Source organism: Phacochoerus africanus, chromosome 5, assembly GCF_016906955.1.
Source record: "Phacochoerus africanus isolate WHEZ1 chromosome 5, ROS_Pafr_v1, whole genome shotgun sequence".
In the NCBI taxonomy this organism is placed as follows: domain Eukaryota; kingdom Metazoa; phylum Chordata; class Mammalia; order Artiodactyla; family Suidae; genus Phacochoerus; species Phacochoerus africanus.
In genome coordinates, this window is record NC_062548.1 from 58424464 (window position 1) to 58446954 (window position 22491).

General features: G+C 44.2%; 1 protein-coding gene across 13 annotated transcripts in view; it reads left to right on the forward strand.

Annotated features, from left to right (window-relative positions):
- AFF3 (ALF transcription elongation factor 3) overlaps positions 1-22491 on the forward strand; it is a 598632-nt gene that overhangs the window by 299852 nt on the left and 276289 nt on the right. For all 13 annotated transcript variants that reach the window (XR_007135070.1, XM_047781424.1, XM_047781427.1 and 10 more), the window contains one exon: positions 11017-11064. Coding sequence is in view for 12 of the 13 variants with exons in the window: in XM_047781424.1 (XP_047637380.1) it covers positions 11017-11064 (48 nt within the window). In the remaining variant the exon portion in view is untranslated. The remainder of the gene's footprint in view (positions 1-11016; positions 11065-22491) is intronic.

Consider the following 22491-nt stretch of genomic DNA (forward strand, 5'->3'; position numbering starts at 1 on the left):
GTAGTCAGGAAGCTGCAGCTCCAATTTATCCCCTAGTCTGGGAACTTCCGTATGCCTCAGGTGCAGTCCTGAGAAGAAAAAGAAAAAATGTCCGCGTACTTCCTCTCTGCCTCAAAAGCAAAGAAATTGATAAGTGACTCAGTCATGGGCAAGAAGCTGAAAAAGTTTGGATAGAAATAGGGCTCAAACCCTAGTTCTTTCAGTTCAGCATATTGCGATCTCTGAACACAAACTTTCCCCTACACTTGAAGATCTGTAAAATGAAAATATAGATACTATATTTATTGGAAAAAGGGGGTCCATAAGTGGTTCAAACCCATGTTATTCAGGGGTCAACTACGTATAGAGGGGGTGCAGGTTGAGATTCAGGAACATGTTAAAAAGGAAGTGGCTCGGAGTTCCCATCGTGGCTCACTGGTTGACGAATCCCACTAAGAACCATGAGGTTGCAGGTTCGATCCCCGGCCTTGCTCAGTGGGTTAAGGATCTGGCGTTGCCATGAGCTGTGGTGTAGGTCACAGACACGGCTTAGATCTCAAGTTGCTGTGGCTCTGGTGTAGGCCGGTGGCTACGGTTCTGATTAGACCCCTAGCCTGGGAATTTCCATATACCGCAGCAGTGGCCCAAGAAATGGCAAAAAGTCAAAAAAAAAAAAAAAAGAAGTGGCTCATTTTTGAAGTCTCGGTGACATCTGCCTGACATGTGCGGGTTTTATCTATATACATAAATAACTTTAGCACTACCCCTCTTGCCTGAGCCTATGTGGTCTTCCTCTTGCTAAGAGTAAGGACCACACAGTTTTCAGTGAAATAACACAGAGGTCTTGAAATATGCTTGTCAGTTTCAGACTGCAGGTGTGACCCCGTGCTCATTATTTCTGTTCCGTGGTGTCTGTACCCAGCTTTGACAGAACAGTGTGGAAGGTGGCCCTGGTGCATTGAGACACGACCCCCTAGAAACGCAGTCAATATCAATTAGCGATCAGGATGTAAAACCACTGTCTCTGGCTTTAATCTCTTGATGCCATCAATAGCTTTTTGACAGGGTCACTGCCCTGACAGGCCACTTAACTTTCTGAAAACCAAATGCACTTTTAACTGCAAGCTCTGATTGTGATCACTAATTTTCATTATAAAAATAATAACATAATCGAAAAGCCTTGTCCTATGGCTAGGAAGCTGACCAAAAAATCGATTACTGAGTCTTTAACAACATTGCCTGTTGATAGAAGGCTAATACTCGTTCTCTAATTTACAGATATCAATGTGGAGATTCAGGAGTCCAAGTGATTGGCTAAAGGTTTCTGTATTAACAAGCATATGCTTAATTTTTTTTTTTTTTTTTGATGGCTGCTCCCATGGCACATGGATGTTCCTGAGCCAGGGGTTGAAGCTGAGCTGCAGGTGCAAACTACACCAGAGCCGCAATAGCTCTGGATCTTTTAACCCACTTCACTGGGCTGGGAATCGAACCCGTGCCTACATAACAACCCAAGCAGCTGCAGTCAGGTTCTTGACCCACTGTGCCACAGTGGGAACTCTAATATGCTTAATTTTAATGAAGTAAATAAATGCTGGTGTTTTAAGAGTTTGTCTTTAAGATAACTGTGGTGATCTTTTTTTTTCTTGGTGTTTTTTGGTCTTTTTAGAGCTGCAGCTGCAGCATATGAAGAGGTTCCCAGGCTAGGAGTTGAATCAGAGCTGTAGCTGCTGTCCACAGCCACAGCCACAGCCACAGCAACGCAGGATCTGAGCCAAGTCTGTGACCTACACCACAGATCACAGCAATGCCAGATCCTTAACCCACTGAATGAGGCCAGGGATCAAACCCATGTCCTCATGGATGCTAGTCGAGTTCGCCAACCACTGAGCCATGACTGGAACTTGTGTGTATGTGTGTGTGTGTGTGTTAAAGACATTTGTTAACATAGATTAACATAGATGACCAGCCATGTGAAAGTATAACAGTGGAAGTTTTGAAACAATCTTTTTTGTCTGTTTTGGTCACTTACTTATTCATTCATCAAACATCTTCAAGTGCGTATCATGTGGGATCAAACGCTCTGCTAGGAACTGGTCATAAGTGCATAAATGAGAGATACTCTAGCCTCCGTAGAATATGTTAATACAAGTAAATGATGCTCATCAGCATTTTCCCCCTTTCGCTCTTTTCAGTTCAGTGTGGCATTGGTTACTGCAGCAAGGTCATATTAAAAAGTTAGTGTGAAGGGGCGTGGGGAAAAACTGCTTAATGGGCTTGGAGTTTTCCGCTGGAACCATGGAAATGTCTTGGAACCAGACAGAGGTGCTGGTGACTCACACTGGCTGTACCAAATGCCGCTAAATGGTACCCTTTAAAAAACGGTTGGTTTTCTGTTACCTGACATTCACCTCCTTTCTTTTTCAAGTCAGTGCACTTTGAGGTTTGTTCCTCTTGCTATGTTTATTTGGCTTTGTGTTATATACTGGGGTTGGAGGGTATGCGAGAAGCCTGGCTCAGTCACGTGCTGGCACTTTTGGGTATCTTTCAGTAGAATTCTGAAGATTTTTTCTTACAGGTCTTAAATATTTCTCGTTAAGGTTAGCCCTCATTTATTTTCCTTGATATTGTGGGTAGGATTTTTTTCATATTTCCAAAGTGTTTATTGCTGCTGTACAGAAGAGCTTTTGAGCTTTGACTGTTCATAGCTAACCACTTCTTAAACCTCCCTTTTAAATAACAGTAACAGTGGAGGGCTTTTGGATGTTTCTAGGTATATGATCAAAAAATCTGCTGAGATTAAAAAAAAAAAACTGAAATGATCACAGTTTTACATATTTTCTCTGTTGATACAATACTTTAAAAGGGTGCTAGTATTAAATATTAAACTATTTTTGCATTCTTTGGAGAAATCTCACTAAATTCCCACTAATTCTTGTAACAAATATTGAACCGTATTTACTAACAGTCTATTGAGGATTTTACATTTATCTTCATAAGGCATATTGATTTATTCTCTTATGTTAGATTTTTATACTAATTTAATAAAATAAGTCACATAGCTTTCCATTACTTTCTACTCTGGAAGAGAATTTTATGGGAGTTAATTCTTCTTTGAAAGTTTGAAATACTTCACTCTAAAGCTATTTGGCTTAAAGCCTTATTTGAAGATAATTTTTAATTTCACTTAATCTGCATTCTCAGATTTATAGGCTTAATCTCATTTTTCTTTCTTTCTTTTTTTTTCTTTCTTTTTTTTTTTTTTTTGTCTTTTCTAGGGCTGCACCCGTGGCATATGGAGGATCCCAGGCTAGGGGTCTAATTGGAGCTGCAGCTGCCGGCCTACACCACAGCTGCAGCAACCGGGATCTGAGCCATGTCTGCGACCTACACTACAGCTCACACTGAGCGAGGCCAGGGATTGAACCCGCAACCTCATGGTTCCTAGTCGGATTCGTTAACCACTGTGCCATGAGGGAACTCCTCATTTTTCTCTCTTAAGTCAGTTTTTTTCAGAAAGTTCCCAACATCATCAAAATTTTTCATTTATTATTAATATCAATACTTTCTTATGATTATAAGCCCCTTCATATGTTTTGTCCCCTTCTTATATCAAGTTATGTTTATTTGGGCTTGCTTTTTTATTGAACAGGTTTTTAAAGTGACTTTATTATTGTTTTGAATAATTATTTTATTTTCCCTTTTGTTTTTAAGAAACTGCATTTTGGCTTTATAAATACTGATTTTTTTGTTTTATAAGTATTCCATTAGTTTTTCCCTATTTGCTATTTTCTTCTTTTTGTATGTCTCTTTGATTTTAAATTTTTAATTGGTTAGTGCATATATTTCCTCTTAAAAATAATGAAAGCTTGTAGTGTATGAGTTTACTTCTAAGAGTATCTTCGGGGCCTCCTATAATTTTTTTTACATTATTTTATTTTTTTGTGGATATGAATAGTTATTTATAAAGGTGTGGTATTTGTTTTACTCCAAGAATACTAGGAGATTTTTACATCTAGCTGTTCTAATTCATAGCTTAATTGTTTTGATAACTTGTGGTTAAAGAGTCTGGGCTATATAATAACTACTTTCTGGAATTTTTTGAAGTTTTTTTTTTTTTTTTTTTTTTAATGGCTGTACCCATGGCATATGGAACGTTGATCTGTAACCCACTGTGCCAGGCCGAGGATTGAACTCATAACCTCTGCAGCAACCCAAGACCCTGTAGTCAGATTCTTAACCCACTGAGCCACAGAAGGAACTCCTGAAGCTCTTTTCTTGCTCAGTATATAACTACTTCAGTAACCATCTCATGTATGCTTTTGAGCATACATGAGTTTGCTCAAAAATTGAGTTTTCCTCATAACATTCTAGTTCATTATGTCTTTCACTTTATCCTATTTAATTTTATTTTCAAATTCTCTATCCCCTTTATGTAGTTGGGTTTTTTTTTTTTTTTTTGGTATCCTTTGTCTATTAGGAAAAATAGGGGTGGATTAAAGACATCCAACCCTAATAATTCTATTTTTCCTTTTTCTTAGCATACCTTGTTTTGATGTTCTATTAGTGTCTTATTTTTTTCTCATTCTTTGTTATGCTTTCCAATTCACTTTTTTTTTTTTTGCTATGAACTATCTTTTAGTTGAAAATAACATTGCCACCATTTGCTGTCATTTTGTTTGCATTCTTATGATATACCTTTAGGCACTGTTCTTTATTATTCTGCACTTGTTTTGTTTTTTTCTTCCCCCCTCAGTGCATACATGGCTAAGTGAGAGTGGTGACCATAGTTCTGAGAGGAAGAGATGCATGTGAGCAGCAGGGCAAAAGGTGAACCAGTTTGCTGAGCCCATTCAGGGGATAAGGAGGGGGACCAGGGAGATAAGGCAGGGATGAAGCCAGCCTCCAGCCCCCATCATGGGAGCAGAGTTAGCCTTGCAAGAGGAGGTGTTCGGGTCGGGGTAAGACCCACTGAGGAGAGAGCTGGCTGACTGCATCCTTGTCCTCAGGTGACCCTGGCCTCAGGTAAGGCTGGGAACACAGCCTGTGGATGGGGCTTCACATCGATCTGTAATGATCCTCACCCACTCCGTTGGTGGCACTGACGTGACACCTAATTTCTTTGTATCTCAGTTTTTCTGCAAATCAATAACAGTAAGACTTATTTTAAAATACTTCTGCAGAATTATTTAAGAGCATGCCTATGATCAGTAGTTTCTAAATGTACGAGGGCCTTTTGAGGGCTTGCAGACAAACAGATTTTGTGACCTTGACACAGTATTTCTTTAGAATGAAAGTTCCGCCTTCAGTGCATCAAATGAGGAGTTAAGCTATTTTTGGAAAAAGGGTGCCTCTTCACTTCCTCTGACGTTTGATGCCATTTCCCACTGATGGGATCCAGGCTTTTCTCCTTAAGCTCGGCACAATTCTTCTGGAGCTGTGTGCTTGGCATGGTAATTAGGGACCCAGCCTCTGGAGGTGGTAGAATGCTCCTGGCTGTTTCTTGAGCTCTGCTTAGCCCCAGCTCCATTCCCCACATTTCCCTGGCAGAGCACGTGGTGTGTATTTCTAAGTGGTACAGTTTGGAGAAAGCAGAGCTGTGGGAAAAGGAACGTGATCGACAAGGCTGTGGAGAAGGAGAATCAGCTGGGGTTGCTAGCTTTTAATTGAAGTTTAGACGGAGGTTCAATGAGGTGAGACTGTTATGACAGATTTCAAAATGTAATGATAGGAAAATGGGGTGGGTTCATCAGAGTTGGAATAAATACAGAGCAACAGCTCAGCAACTCAGCGTGAAGCAACAGCTACAAACCTTCACCAAATACCGGGTAATTAAAATTTGCATTGTGCAGCCCTCCTTCTCAGTGGGTACCTTTCCAAGGAAAGTGATGACTTTATGGTGAAAAAATATAAACATCAATTTGGAGATGAAAATCACATGCATGTTTTAATCTTGTTCATAAACACGGAAAGTTTTAAAGATGTAAATATAATCAAAGTACACAACTGCAGCTGAAACCAGATTTGAGAAGGATTTGAGGAAGAAGGTGAAAGGCGCCCCCCCCCCAGTCACTCCATCCCCAAAACCCTACCCATCCCAGCCCTACCTAACTATACCCTTCTTTGTGTATTTGCAGAAAGAAAAGAGGTATGATTCTGGCTTCCAGTTTCTGAGGGCAAACATCTTTGCCTCTAATCTGTTAATGTCACAGAGGAGATGGTAGCATTAACCCTTTCTCTCCACTGTCTCTCCTGTCTATTCCCCCTTTTGACCTGTGCATGTGATGTCTGAGGTTAATGTGTCTGTTCCAGAGTGACTAAGTGATGGACGATTGGCAGCATGGGACAGAAGCAGGAGATTGACCCAAACACTGTCCATTTCTTCTAGGCTGTCAATTTCGTTGGCACATAACTGTACATAGTATTCTCTTTTGGCTTTTTTCTTTTTGTGATATTGGTGATTTCTCCTTTTTTATTTATTTGTTCACTCAGTTTCTCTCCCTCTCTTGTTCTTGCTGTGTCTGGCCAGAGGTTTGTCAATTTTGTTCACCCTTTCAAAGAAGCAGCTCTTGGGTTTATTGATTTTTTTCCTGTTTTAATGTCTATTTCATTTCTTTTTTCCTCTCTGATCTTTATTATTTCCTTCCTTCTGCAGACTTTAGATTTTCTTTGTTCTTTTTCTCATTGATTTAGGTGGTAGGTTAGGCTGTTTGAGATTTTTCTTGGTTTTTGAGGAAGGCCTGTATCACAATGAATCTCACTGCTTTTGCTGCATCCTATAGATTAGGTATAGTTGTCCAACTACTATCCATATTTTTTCATTTCCTTACTTCAAGAATGACAGTGACCTCAGAGTTCCCATCGTGGTGCAGTAGAAAGGAATCCGAATAAGAAGCGTGAGGTTGCAGATTCCATCCCTGGCCTCACTCAGTGGGTTGAGGATCTGGCATTGCCATGAGCTGTGGTGAAGGTCAAAGATGCAGCTCAGATCTGGCGTTGCTGTGGCTGTGGTGTAGGCCGGTAGCAACAGCTCTGATTAGACCCCTAGCCTGGGAACCTCCATATGCCCTGGGTGTGGCCCTTAAAAGACAAAAAGACAAAAAAAAAAAAAGAAAGAATGACAGTGACCTCAAGTTGAGTCATTTGTAAGGGTTGAGCTTGGAGAGATAGTATGAGATAGTAGAAAATTCATTTGACTAGTATTGGAGGGATATACATGGGTTCTACCTTGACTGCCCCTTGCTACCAAAATGATTTTAGACAAAGCCCCTTACTTTTCTGGGCCACCGTTTCTCCATCTATTGAAGTCACTGAGTTGGCTAAAATGAGCTCTAAGATTCCTTCCAATTCATACCTTCCACAATATTGTGTCTCTTGGATCAACTCCAATCTAAACAGGGTCTGGAAGATTCAAACCCAATGTGGTACCCTTCCCCAGGTGGCCCAGGAGTCAGAAATGTTCCAGGGAAGGCCCAAAATTTTTCTCTGCCAAAGCCTCTCCACCCTGTGATTTAAAGCCAGGACCTCCTGAGATTGTGGTTGGAGGTGCTTTTTCCTGGCCTCTCTTCTGGCACCTCCTCAGCTGTGCAAAGGGCCCTCCAGTAGAGTGCAAGGGGTCTGTCCAGACCATCACAGCACACGGCTGAAGCTGCCATCGAGATGACCCAATGTAATCATCCTACGTATTTTGTCTGCACTGATGAGGGAAGTGTGTAACGGGGCGTCTGCTCTACATTTTTCTCTCACAGTGTGTTCCCTGTTCCCTTTTCAGAGTAAGCTAGTGGACATTTATAGGATTATAGGGAGAGAGGTTCATAAGAGCAGCCTGTCATTGATATAAATCACTTCCAATGAAATTAAAATGTGGTTTTCCAGGGAAGCTAAGCTTTAAGGAACCAGGCATATGAAGTGTCTTTGTATTATGTTGGGTACCTGGGAGAGTTCACCAGGAGAGCATGAACTCAGGTTTTCCCAAGGTGGAAAATAAAAGTCCATTGAGCATTTAGCATCTATTCTGCCAGTATGTTACAGGGGAAGTGGAAGTAGGGTAAGAGAAATGGTCATGAGGTTGAAGATGTGTTTTCTGATTAGATCACTAAGTCCTGCCTGAGCTCTGACAGAGGTCATTTCCAAGGACTCTTGAGCCCTGGCCTGGCTGAGACTTCACCTCACTGCCTCTGTGATGATTGTCTCTGGCGGCCCTGAAAAGGAAGCAGGGTTTGAGCCAGTTCCAAAAAGAGCTCTCTGATCTAGTTTGATTAGAGCATCAGAATGGTGAAGTTCCCGGAGCAGTCCTGAGACAGGGCTTTGGGAATGGGAGTTGGGGGTGTATTAGATGTCTGTTGCCAAACTGGAACTTTTGGAAAAATAAGAGGAGGGATGAGTATAAGGTATATTAGTAAAAGCATTTTGGGTCTTCTAATTTTATGATATTCCACCCTGTTTTTCTTGAGTTATAAGGATAAACATACATGCTATGTTCATGCACTGTGAACAACCATAGTTGCACTTTACATGTTTTTTTATTGATCTTTTAATGGTGAGACTAGAATGAACTGATTTATATAAAGACAGTTTCCTAGTTTAACTAAAACATCAAATAATCCGTAAGAAAATAAACGTCACCAAAAAGTTCTCGAGGTGTTGGATTAAAGTCCTAAATATAAAAACTAAAACTGTAAAACTCTTAAAAGAACGTAAATCTTTCAAACCTTAGATTTGGTAATGGTTTCTTAAACATGACACCAAAAACAAAGCAATAAAGAAAACAATAGGTAAATTGGACTTTACCAAAATTAAAAATTTTGTGCATCCATGAACACTATCAAAAGACCAAAAGTACAACCCACAGGATAGGTGAAAATATGTGCAAATCGTATATCTGATAAGGGTCTAGTGTCCAAAATTATAGGAAGAACTCTTAAAACAATAAAAAGTCGAACAACCCAATTAAAACGTGGGCAAAAGACATTTCTTCAAAGAAGATATACAGATAGGCAACATGCACGTGAAAAGATACTCAGTGTATTAGTCATTAGGCAAATGCAGATTAAAACCTCAATAAGATACCATTTCATAGCCATTAGGATGATTATTATCCAAAATATAACTAGAAAAATAACAAATGTTGATGAAGACATGGAGAAATTAGAGTCTTTATACATTGCTGATAGGAATATAAAATGGTACATCTGGCATGGAAAGCAGTTTGACAGTTCCTCAAAAAACTAAGCCTAGAGTTGACATATGACCCACCAATTCCACTCCTAGTTCTGTACCCCAAAGAAGTGAGAACAGGTATTCAAACAAAAACTTGTGCACAGGCATTTGTAGATAGACGGGCTATCCCAGTCGCCAAAGTGGAAACAACCAAATTATCCATCACCTGGTGAGTGGATAAACAAGAGGTGGTCTGTTCATACAGTGCAGTGTTATTCAGCCACAGAAAGGAATGAAGTGCTGACCTGTGCTACAATGTGGATGGACCTTGAGAACATTATCCTACATGAAACCTGCCTGACACAAAAGGCTGCATGTTGTATGGTTCCATTTGTATGAAATATTTAAAGTAGAACAATCCATAGCAACAGAAAATAGACGAGTGGTTACCAGGGACTGGGGGAGAGGAAGGAATAGGGATTTCCTGCTTAAGAGACATGGGGTCACCACTCAGGGTGATGAAAAAGTTCTAGAACTAGAAAATGGTGACATCGTGAATGTATTTAATGCCAGTAAATTATACACTTTAAAATGATTAAGATAGTAAATTTTATGGTGTGTGTATTTTATGAAAATTTTTTTAAATGTTTCCATGTATAAAGAAACCCTGGAAATACACCTTTAACCAGAGATGGGTTTTTGCAGAGATGAGCGTTCCAGGGATGGGTGTTCCAGGGACGAGAGTTCCAGGGCTGGGTGTTTCAGGGACAAGAGTTCCAGGGCTGGGTGTTCCAGGGATGAGAGTTCCAAGGATAAGAGTTCCAGGGATGGGTGTTCCATGGATGAGAGTTCCAGGAATGAGAATTCCAGGGATGGGTGTTCCAGGAATGAGAGTTCCAGGGATGGGTGTTCCAGGGAGAGGTGTTCCAGGGGTGTGGGATCCAGGATGAGTGTTCCAGGGGAGAGTTTTCTAGAGATGCTCCTCCAAGGAAGTCATGAGTAACCTGCCATCTGAAAGATGACTTGTAAGAACCAGGAAGTCCTGGAAGATGCTGATCAGCATCTCCTGGAGGAGAGAGAATTGTGGGGAGGAAATGAATGGGCTCGGGGAAGATATAGAGAAGCAGACCTCACTCTAGGAAGCCACACTGAGTTGTGGTCAATGTTGTTGAAATAAAAGGCCAGAGAAGTATCTCACTGAGACCCCAAACCTGCAAACACTACTTTCACGTTGCCACAAAACTACCTCCTGCACTCCAGGAATATTGTAGTAACAGCATCTCTGAAGCTTGAAAGGTTCCCCAGAGTCAGCTGTGACCTGAAGCCCCCATTCCTCAGAAGCTAATATTATCTCCCCAGCACTGAGCTGTGTGGGTTATAGAACCAGTGGTTCTGGGGCGTGACACCCAGCCTGTTCTGGGAATGCTGATGGAATGTGTCTCTTTTTGGGCTTTTGGGTTTCAGCCCATCACCCAGCAAATCCAGCTCTGAGGACCACTGAACTGCCAGACTTTCACTTTAGCCATAGCAACCCTGAATTCGGCAGGTCCCGTCATGTATTGGGTGGGTGGCTGGATCCACTTTGGCAGTGGAGGCCACACCTGCCAGTAGTGTGCTGTACCTAGCAGCCTGCCCCGCTTAGAGTCGACGTGGCTGGAGGGCCCAGTGCAGGGCTCCTGGCTTCCCCATCTGGGGCACAGCCATATTATTGGGGCGGGGAGAGGCGGCCTCAGCTGTGATGGGAGCTTATCTGCAAGTCCCACTTTCGGCATGTCCCCCAGTCCAAACGCCGTTAGGCTTGGAGGCTATGTGTCGCCATCTTTGTCACCTTAAATCTGTTCTTTCGGGCTTAATTTTTTTTTCCCCTTTGCTTTGCAGGAGAGTAGATCTGGAGAAACCAACAGCTGTGTTGAAGAAATCATTCGGGTAAGCCTATTCTTTTACAAATCTTTCCAACTGCTTGACCTAGATTTCCAGCGGAAGGAGGCACGTGGCTGCAGTGTCCAACTGAGCCCATTATTCGTGGGTTGTTTGATGTCTCCCGTTTCTGAGGGTAATTGCCAAAGTTGCCAAAATGACACTTTACAAAGCAATGGCTTCTGTGAGAAACCAAGGAGCTCAACCTGAGTCTGGTGCCTCTGCCCAGGCTGAGGTGACATTGTCTTGGAGGGATCAGCTGGCAGATAGAACCTCGGAGCTGAGATGAGAAATATGGTCGCGTTTGCATTTGGATGCCCCCATTTATCAGCCAACTATTTTAAAGCATCTTTTAATAGTCTCTGCTTTCCAGGCAGGCAGAGGTTGCCTTGTTATTTTTCTCCTAAACTTAATGAGAATCAGAAGCACTCTGACAAAGAGGTAATGCTTGGCTTTGAAAATTTATCTCTCTATTGTTACACATGTTAGTATTTTGCCTATGACTCTGTCAGCCTATCCTTTCCAGTTTGTCGTAGCATATGCATACCCTCTGTGAGCCAGTGTCACTTAGGCTGGGCTGTGCTGACACCTGAGTGTTCACCTAAGTATTCAGACTTAGAATCAGGATGTCTTCTTCCACCTGCATTTTTTTCTTCACTCGTATTTTTTCATCAGGATAACTTACTAATTTATAGCTCTCAAAAAGCTGACATTACACGGAGCGGGACACCAAGACAAATCAGACCAGATGCTAGGGCGATTCCTTAGAAAGAAAAAAAAACAAAACTTTATTTTAACAGGTTTTTACCTTTGAGGCATCCAACACACTTTTTCTTGAATTGCTAGTAAATTACCATCATGCAATTATTTGGTTTAAAATTTTGCATTAACCATCAACTTGTCAGAGGTAGGATTTTTTTTCATCCCAAGCTTTGTTTCGTGAATAAACCTTTTTGGTCTCACACTGACTGAAACAGTTACTTGGTGTTTGATTTGTTGAATTCTGACGATTTTTGTTTTTCTGGCAGAGGTTTATATAGAAAACCTCTGTTGTCAAAGCGTGGTAACTTCATTTCTGGCATTTAAGTGTATGTTAAATCAGATACATGTTGTATTTTATATCTATACTTTCTCTATCTTGGGGCCTCGTTTCAGGTTAAACACAGATAGTGTAAAATGCGGATGTATTTTTCCTATTTTCTCCTTCAACATATTTTCATGTTTGGGGTCCGAATATTCAACATTTAAACCATCTTCTTTAGATCTGTTATGGTGTTTATTTCTGTGAAGTGATAAGAAACTACAACACACCATCCCCTCTTTGGTTTTGCTGTTTAACTGTTTTAAAAAAAATCCTACCCCTTCTGATCCTTTCTTATCTTTTCTGAGGATATGAAAGAACTCTGTCACTTGATCTTTCTGTTCCATACTCCAAGCAGGGCTTGAAGTTTATAAAGAGCTTGAGTAGTTCACACACCGAAAGGATATACTTTCAGTAATGCAGAATTCACTTAAAATAAAACTGGATGCTGCTGTCAAGAGTTTAAAGCATTTGTTTTTTCCCCAAGAGAGCTGATGAGAACTTCACACCCCCACCTGACTCCTGCATTTCCAGGAGACTGACCCCTAATCCATCATCCCACTGGTGTTGCCCCCTGACCCCCTTGAAGCAGGTGCAGTACAGGAGGGAGAGCCTGGACCAGCGAGATCGTTGGTCCCTGTGCCTGTGCAGGGTCCAGGGTAGAGGAGACGTCATCCTCCTTAGAAGACCGCTGAGCTCTAAGCTCCACTCTTCCCAGGGCTCCTGATGCATGTCCAGGAGAGGCGATAGTACAGACTTGGAGGTGACGGGGTGCTGGTATTCAGGGAAGCCCTTTCCTCTCCCCTCACCCATCAGCCTAAGGTATCAGTGGTGGCCTTGGTGTTTCAGGAGCTCCTGGAAGATCAGGTCTGCATTCTCAGTTTTGCCTGGCATATGCTGGCTGTCACTCGCCTCTCTTGCTGCTCATCTCCAGAATCATTTTTGCCTCTTGTCCTAAGTGCATCCTCTCCTCCAGACACAAGTCAGGGCCCCTTCTCAGTTACAACAGCCTGTTGTGTTTGTTGTGTACACGTTCCACATCAGCATTCTTCCCACATGGGGGTGTGTCCCCAATGTCCAGATTTAGAATTCAGGATTTTGCGGAATGACCAAAGAAATGAGCAAGTAAGTGAAGAGAATCCTGTTGAGGAGAAGGTCATGGACCATGGATGGCTTGCAGAGCCCGTTTGCTGCAGTCATCCACGAGGTATCCTCGCCCCATGGATGCAGGATGTTTGCGGATCAGCATTGTGATCCAATTTTCCTGTCCCCTTGCCATCAGCTCAGGTAAACCTGATGTCCCCAAGGTTACCAGAGATACTCGCCACTTGCAACCATCTCATTTAAAAAAGTGACGGCTCCTTCTTATTATGGAAGACACACAGGGTCATGAAAAATACTTTAAAATAACAAACACTGAGGTCCTCATCGACAAGCGGTCACGTATCCTTTCCATGTGGGAGGCACCCAGGAACGATGGTGGCTGGACAGACATGAGTCCTTGCCCTTTTGGTACTTTCAAAACTGAGAGTGTGCTGGGAGGCATAGATATGAAGTTTCTTTCTTTCTTTCTTTAATTTAATTAATTAATTAATTAATTTATTTATTTATTTATTTTGTCTTTTTTGCCATTTCTTGGGCCGCTCCCATGGCATATGGAGGTTTCCAGGCTAGGGATCTAATCGGAGCTGCAGCTGCTGGCCTATGCCACAGCCACAGCAACGCGGGATCTGAGCCGAGTCTGTGGCCTACACCACAGCTCACAGCAACACTGGATCGTTAACCCACTGAGCAAGGGCAGGGATCGAACCCGCAACCTCATGGTTCCTAGTCGGATTTGTTAACCACTGTGCCATGACGGGAATTCCTCTTTCTTTTTTTTTTTTAATCTCATAAATGTATAATGTTAACTGTGATAAATACTCAAAGGTTTATGAGCACTGACTCTAGGGTGCATTACCTGATTTGTGGTCAAGAACAACGTCCCTGACGGAGCAGCCTTTGGACTAAGAGTTGGAGGATGATGAGGAAAGTGGGGAGCTTTCCAGGCAGAGGGAATGAAGCGCCCAGCTTGTTCGGTGCCTGGCAGGGAAGGAGAAGGTGGCATGGCTGGGGAGCGGGCGGGAAAAGCCAGGCGGGGAGGCTGGTCATGCCTGGCCGTGTTCAAGAGCTTGAAAGGACAGGGGAACCAGTGGAGGATTTGAGGGAGGGTGATGCGGTCAGATGGGCCAGGCAGAGGTGGGGGATGGCTTGCAGGGAGGCAAGAGAAAAGATGAGGAGTGGGAGGCAGTTGCAGGGTCCAGGTGAGGGATGCTGGCTGGGCTGTCACAGATGAGGGAAGATGGACAGAGATGCTGGTGTTGGGGGAGGGAGAACATCACACATTAACTTGCAGATGTGCAGAGGCTGAGGTGCCTGTGTGACGTCCAAGGAGACGTAGAGAATGTAGATGAGGTCAGAACAGACGTCTGGGCTGCAGGCCAGCATTTTGGATTCGTTAGCACAGTGGTAATAAAACCATAGAAATGGGTCCCTTTGCCCGGAGAGAGACTAAAGGCTGAGAAGCAACAAGAGCCTAAATTCCACCGTGTAAAGGCCAGGGCAGGGAAGGGCCCCTGGCAGATCATGAAAGGGAGTGATGAGAGAAGCCGAGGGAAGATTGTGGCCATGACAAGTCACAGAAACCAGGGAAAGAGTTTCCATTCAACAGGGCAGAGAATTTCTAAGAGGACAATAAAAAACAATCACAGATTTGGAATTTCCCTTGTGGCCCAGGGGGTTAAGAACCTGACTAGTATCCATGAGGATGAAGGTTCAATCCCTGGGTGGGTTAAGGATCCAGCGTTGCCGTGAGCTGTGGAGCAGGTTGCAGATGCACCTCCGATTTGACCCCTAGCCTGGGAACTTCCCTATGCTACAGGTGTGGCCTTAAAAAGACAAAAAAATAAAATAAAATAAACCCCTACAGTAGATTCATCAACCGAAAGATCATTGGTGACCTCATGGCATGCTGTTTCTGTGCGGGAGAGGAGAAAGGGTCCAGAGTGGAGAAAACAGAGGATGGGGCCCCAGACGTTGGAGACCCCTTGTAAGGAAAGGTTTCCATTGCATTTCTTTCCATTCCATTCATTTCCTATCCAATCACAACCACCGAGGAGGGGCTAATGTTTATCTAGCAGGTACTGTGTCTGAGGCAGACTTGTAAGTTTCTCGAACGTGTTACCTCGTTGGACCATCAGAGCCGCCTCCTATGTAGCTGGGCACTGTTTCCATTCCCATTTTACAGTCAAGGAAACTGAGGTACCGGGAGGTTAAATCCAAGTGGCCAAGGGCACACAGCTACCTCGAGGGAGAGCTTGGGATTTTAACCAACACCGTCTTGCACCAGTACCCTCTCACCCAACTGCTGTGCTGTCTCATTAAAGGAAGAACCTCCCCCCCCCCTCCCCGGCTCATTCACGAAACCACTCAGGCGTTTTGCTGTGAAAGGGAGGTTTCCCCCACAAGTTTATGATCAAAAGTGCCTGATCACGCATGCGTGCCCTTGAACTCACAGAGGTTTTATGGCCAGCGTTATCCACCTCCCCTTTAAAGTTCTTTTTCCTCCCCCAACTCTTATTTTTGCTGAGGTGACTTTTTTCAAGTCATTTGAATATTACATTATGTTCTCCAGCATAATTATTTTTTTATTCTTACTCCGAGAATGTTTAATCCCGGGACCTAATAAATCTGTGTAATACTGCAAAATTCATGTAACCGAGGGAGAAATTATAACTGAGTTCCACAGAGATGGGCGCCCAGGGCTGGGAGCCCTCGTGGCGGACATATGTTTGTAACAGACAGTTTTCTGAGTTAGACTGTATTTCATCCTTAAAGGCTCCAGTGCTGTAATACTTCGGTGCTTTTCGTAGCATTATCCATTAACGCAGAATGGCATTAACATTTGTTCAGCAAATAAAATCCGTTTACAACTTAATGGGGTCGTGTGGGGCTGGAATCTAGGAGGCACAGATCGCAGGCAAGACAGCTGTAGGTGGCGGTTATTGAGGGCTCTGCTCATAACGCAGCCAGGCTTTGTAATAGGAGCCTAGCATTTGCGAGCTGGTTTGGACTTAAAGGATGAATTGAGAGGCCATCTCAGTGCACCCTCTGAGCAGCTGACCTTCTTGGTTTTCCTCTTAGTCGCTAATTTAATTCCGGTTTCCTGTGAAATATCCGTGGTGAACATTTGTGTAGAGTGGCCTTTCTGTTTAGAGGAAAGGGGTGACTGGGAATTGTTTACATTCTGGAGACCCAAACCAATTTCCTGACACTGCAATTGAATAGCTCTCCAGCCAAGAGAGGGAACTCCTCTTCCTTAGTTTCCTGGTAACTAAAGAAAAAAGGTTTCTCATTGTGATTCAGGCACACCTGTGAGTGAGAGGAGAATTGAAATAACTGGCCTAGGCAGGTGTTCCCCTCGTGGTTCTTTGGAATCTGACTAGTATCCATGAGGACACAGGTTCAATCCCTGGCCTCTCTCAGTGGGTTAAGGATCCAGCGTTGCTGTGAGCTGTGGTGTAGGTCACAGGCATGGCTTGGATTGAGTGTTGCTGCAGCTATGGTGTAGGCCAGCAGATATAGGCAGTGCATGTCATGCCTCACATGTTCAGGTCCTGGATGGTGGGTGGGCCAGGAGAAACCTTGTGTTTCAATGTTATGTGCTTCTTAACCCAGATGACAATGTCTTAACCTACTTTTGAAGGAAATAGACAAAGAGATAACTTGTTTTAAGTGATCGGTTTGGATTGTTTGCAGAGCTGGGCCTTGGTCACCTCTCCCCTCTTCACACCAGACAGACATTTTCTGCCTCATGTTGTTTTCTTTTTGAGTTATCTCATTTGCTTCCGGTAGTAAAGATTTTTTATTAAGGACCAAATGAACCCACCAGTGGCAAAATCAATCCCAGATATAAGTGGAGAAGAGTCCCATTTATATATCCCATTACTCGTTAGAGTAAAATAAAAATCAAAGCAAAAGTAAACCTGATGGATGTCTAGAGAAATTCACCAAGCAAAACCTACAGGTCTCATCCAAGATAAATTCGATTCACTTGGTGGTGGTGGTTTGATTTTTCTTTCTGCATTTGGCCACCTGGATGGATGGAGACAAAATACCACAATTTACATCTCATTTCACATCTGCCGTGCATTTTTCACGAGATGTTATGATATTAGTCCTTTTGGCTGAAACCAAAAGCCCTCCGGAAATGGCTCCATTTCTCTGCCGGGGGCTTCCTGATGCCCGGGAGAGGGATCCAGAGGCCCGCTCCTGGCTTCGGGGCTACTTGGCTGCACTCTGTGAGCTGTGTAATGACTCTGAAGGTACTCGGTTTCAAACAGAGGCAGGGTCCGAAACCACCCTAATTTAGGATCTGCTCTGAGTCAAGAGGCTTTGAGTTCACAGCCAAAGTTACCATGAGGTCTGTAAGCTCCTGTTGGGAAGGAATGGCTTTGCCTTTCTGTACCGACCTGTCTCTCTGTGATGTACACCATTAGGAATCACAGAGGCATGTACAGACCCTGGGGCTTTGAAGGCCAAGGGGAGTTAGCTGCCCGAACAGCAAAGATCTGTGCAAGTCTTCTTTCTGCCTTCCCAGTAAAGGGGGAGTTCTGAGACCTCAGTCAGTATCTTTGCCTGGGTGTGTGACTGACCAGAGGAGAGGGAAGGGGCTGACCAGAGGAGGGGCTGACCAGAGGGGAGGGGCTGACCAGAGGAGAGGTGCTGGGAAGGGGCTGACCAGAGGAGAGGAGGGGGGTCCACAAAACAGAAACAGTGGCTAGATGCCACTAGCTCTCAGAGATGCTCGTGGCAGCCAGCCTGCACACCATGCGCTGGGTTTTTGACAAAGTCAAAGACACAGCGTCTTCATTTCTCGTCAGGATGCTTTGAGAACGTCAGCACTGTTAGAGGACTGGCATTGTTGTCCTGCAGAAATGGTCACAACATTGTCAACTATACTTCAATAAAACTTGTTTAAAAAGGAAAGAATGGAGTTCCTGTTGTAGCTCAGTGGTTAGCAAACTCGACTAGTATCCAGAAGGACACAGGTTCGATCCCTGGGTTAAGGATCCGGCATTGCCGTGAGCTGTGGTGTAGGTCGCAGACGAGTCTCGGCTCCTGCAGTGCTGTGGTTATGGTGGAGGCCAGCAGCTGCAGCTTCAGTGTGACCCCTAGCTTGGGAGCCTCCGTATGCCCTGGATGTGGTCCTAAAAAGACGAAAGAAAAAAAAAAGAGAGAGAGAGAGAGAAGAAAGAGGCATTAAATTACTTTATTTTTAGTTTCTATTGCTCTATCCTTGCATGGTACATCAACAGAGCAAAGAGATAAGATTGAATATGACTCAGGAGGAAGTAGATTTACTCAGTGCCTTAGGACACCTGCCAGAGACACAGGAGGGATTCATCCTGCGCTTATAGGATGAGTGGGTCAGAGAGAGAATGTGGGGGAGAAAACAAATGCAGATTTGCCCCTTTCACTACAATGTCAGGACTCCTTTGAAAGGTGGTTGGCAGAGTCCAGCCCCAGCTGCACAAGAAGGTAGATGATGAGATGGAAGCCCCAGCCCATGAGCCCATGGACCACAGAGTGTCACTGGGTATCCACAGCATCTTCATAGCATTTGCTTCTTTATACTTCACCAAGTCTTCTTTTCCATAAAAATAAGCATTTGAACTTTGGTGAAATGCAAATTCTTACCTCTATTCATGAATGAGGTTTACCATGGCAGTGTTGTTTTTATTTTACTTATAGGGTTGAAAATAGTAGTACGCATAAAATTATAGTATCTAAAAAACACTTTCTTAAAATATTTTTATTAAGGTATAGTTGACTTATAGCATTTTGCTAATTTCTGCTGTATAGCAAAGTGACTCAGGCATGCATATATATGTGCATGTATATATATATATGTATGTATTTTTTTTTTTAGTATTATTCTCTATCATGGTCTGTTGCAGGAAATTGGATATAGTTCCCTGTGCTATTCAGTAGGACTTCATTGCTTACCCATTTTAAATGTAATAGTTTGCATCTATGAACTCCAAACTCCCAGTCCATCCCACCCCCCACCCCCTCCTCCTTGCCAACCACAAGTCTGTTCTCCATGTCCCTGAGTCAGTTTCTGTTTTGTAGATAGGTTCATTTGTGTTATATTTTAGATTCCACATATAAATGATTTCATTTGGTATTTGTCTTTCTCTTTCTTACTTCGCTTAGTATGTCTCTAGTTCCATCCATGTTGCTGCAAATGGCATTATTTAGTTCTTGTTTGTAGCTGAGTAATATTCCATTGTGTATATGTGGACCACATCTTCTTCATCCATTCATCTGTGGATGGACATTTAGGTTGTTTCCATGTCTTGGCTATTGTGAATAGTGCTGCAGTGAACATAGGGGTGCATGTATCTTTTTGAATTCTAAGTTTTGTCTGCATACATGCCCAGGAGTGGGATTGCTGGGTCATATGTTAGTTCTACATTTTGCTTTCTGAGGAACCTCCATACTGTTCCCATAGTGGTTGTGCCAATTTACATTCCCACCAACAGTGCAGAAGGGTTCGCTTCTCTCCACACCCTCTCCAGCACTTGTTATTTATAGAGTTATTAATGATGGCCATTCTGACCAGTGCAAGGCGGTACCTCATTGTAGTTTTGATTTGCATTTCTCTAATAATTAGCAATTTTGAACATCTTTTCATGGGCCTACTGGCCATCTGTATGTGTTCTTCGGAGAAACGTCTATTTAGGTCTTCATCCCATTTTTTTTTTTTGTCTCTGTTGTTGTTGTTGTTGTTGTTGCTATTTCTTGGGCCGCTCCCACGGCATATGGAGGTTCCCAGGCTAGGGGTTGAATCGGAGCTGTAGCCACCGGCCTACGCCAGAGCCACAGCAACGCGGGATCCGAGCCGCGTCTGCAACCTACACCACAGCTCACGGCAACGCCAGATCGTTAACCCACTGAGCAAGGGCAGGGACCGAACCCGCAACCTCATGGTTCCTAGTCGGATTCGTTAACCACTGCGCCACGACGGGAATTCCTTCATCCCATTTTTCATCTGGGTTGTGAAGAACACTTTCAAATGAATAAACTCCCTGTAATCTGAGTTTCTCTAAAGTGCTCTTCTCTGACAGTGAAATACTAATATTTAGTACTAGCCACCAAACTTGCTTTCTGTCCCTTGCTCAATTGATGCAACAAATGCAATTTTATGTTCTTTTTTCTGTTTCTGTACTCAAGTATAATATAAACATACCTGCTCATTGGACTTCGGAAAAAGTACTGGAAAGCAGAACTGATAGTTATTTATAGAAGTATTATATGATTTTATTTAATAAAAAAATAGCTTAGGGTGCTAATTAAGCACAGAAACATTAAAATATTTGCTGAAGTGATATTAGTACTTAAAATATGAAGGCAAATAAGATTCAACTTGTTCGCAAGGGCGATTTTGGAGTGTGAGAGTGTGTGTGTGTGTGTGTGTGTGTGTGTGTGTGTATCTGTGTCTGTGTGAAACCCTTGTGTCGGAAAATTTCTAGCGTGCAAGGCCCTGGGACCTTATTCATCTCTGCCCTGCCCTTTTGGGTTCTCTACCTGACCTAGAAAGTCTGGCTGGTGGCTGGTCCTCGCAAATGGGTCCTTGAGAGTACAAGTCCCTGAAGACCTCCCATGGCCCCCATCAAATTCCTGAGGGCACTGCCATCTTTCTCCAGAAGCCACCAGTTTCAGCCTGTGGCTGGCACTGCCACCTTGAGGGGTTGCCCCTCTGAGGCGGGTCCCTCTGTTGATGGTATCTCCCATCTCTGTCTCTTTAAGCGGGGTGCCATCATGCTTGGCCCCTTGTCCACTCTCAGAGTCCACACCACCCCTGACTTCCCTGATGGAGCAGTGAGACTTCTGTGGCTGCCAGCACCGGGGGCTGTGTCCTGGACCCCTCCAGGCAGCCAGCTAGTTGGGGACTGACCCCCACTGTGTGCTACCTCCTACTTCCAGGGCAGGACCATGGTAGCCGGCCTGTGCCATCTCTCTTAAAGAGCACTATCCTCCCTGGGGCTGACCGTGGAGGTGGTCAGCAACCTGCCGTCTGCAACCTCTGCCTGGTCAGTGTTTCTCAACCTTCTGTCCTCATCAACACCCTAAGGAATCTTTGCACACTCTTTTCCTGTTCACCTCCCATGGCATTCTAGGACCGCACATACACTGTGCAGCTATTTCTGTGTGATGCGTGAATCTGCATGTATACATAGCAAGATGTTTTCATCCTCAGGAACCAGATTTATCCAGCTTAGCCTAACCACTCAGCTTGCCCACCCTTGATGCTGCATCTCCCTCCCACCCTCACAGGAGCTTCACCTTCTCCATCACTGAGGACACAGATGTTATTAGCCTGCCTGCTTCACTCAGCCCATGTGCCAGCCTCTGTCCTAGGTGCTGGGGGGCCCAGCATTGAGCAGAATAGGCAGAGGGGCCACCTTCCTGGGCTCTTATATCCCCATTTGCTGCAGAGCTTGAAGCTGAACCTCACCCCTCTCCCCCTCACTTTCACCTGCAATTAAAGAAGCATCCTTCCTTCTCCTTTCCGCTAATCCCTCTCTCTCTGCTGTGAGATCCCACCCACCGAGTGGCCAACTCAGGAGCTGCCTGTCACTCCTGGCTTCTGGTCCTCAGGGTCAGGGTGGCATATTAGCTCCGGCTTTAAAGAGAAGTTTCTTCAGTTTCCTCAGTGTATTCCTTGTGGCTCTTTTCCTCCTCCTGCGTTAGATGTCCTCAGCCACTGTCACTGTGTGCCTTCACTTCCATTTCTTCCTCATCCCACCTCTGTCTGGTCCCCCCCACATCCGCTCCCCTGAAACTCCTTGCACCCTGGCCCCCACTCAACACGCTGTCCCTGGAGTGCAGAGCCCACCCCAGGGTGACCTCTTGGTAGGTGTCCCATGTGTCCGCTTTCACGGGCCACCTGTCACACCACACCCTCCTGGGTTTACTCCCATCCTGGTGCTCATTCCCTCTGGGTCCCCTCCATGGATGTCTCTCCCTATCACTGTCCCTTAGCTTTAGGGACACCCTCCCCCTCTCCCTCTTCTCCTCGCAAGCTGGTTTCCTTGGCTTGTATTCACATCTGTGCCCTGATGTCGCCTCATGCCTCCTCTGGCTTTTCCTCTGCTGGCCGTCTCCTCAATCTCCCTCTAATGGGTCCGCTTCTTCCCATCCCCGTGGTTCCCTCTGCCTTCAGTCACCATCCTGTCCCCCCTTGATCACTCCAGAGACCTCCCCTCTGGCCTCCTGTCGCCTGCCCACGTCCAGCCAGCTCCCCATTA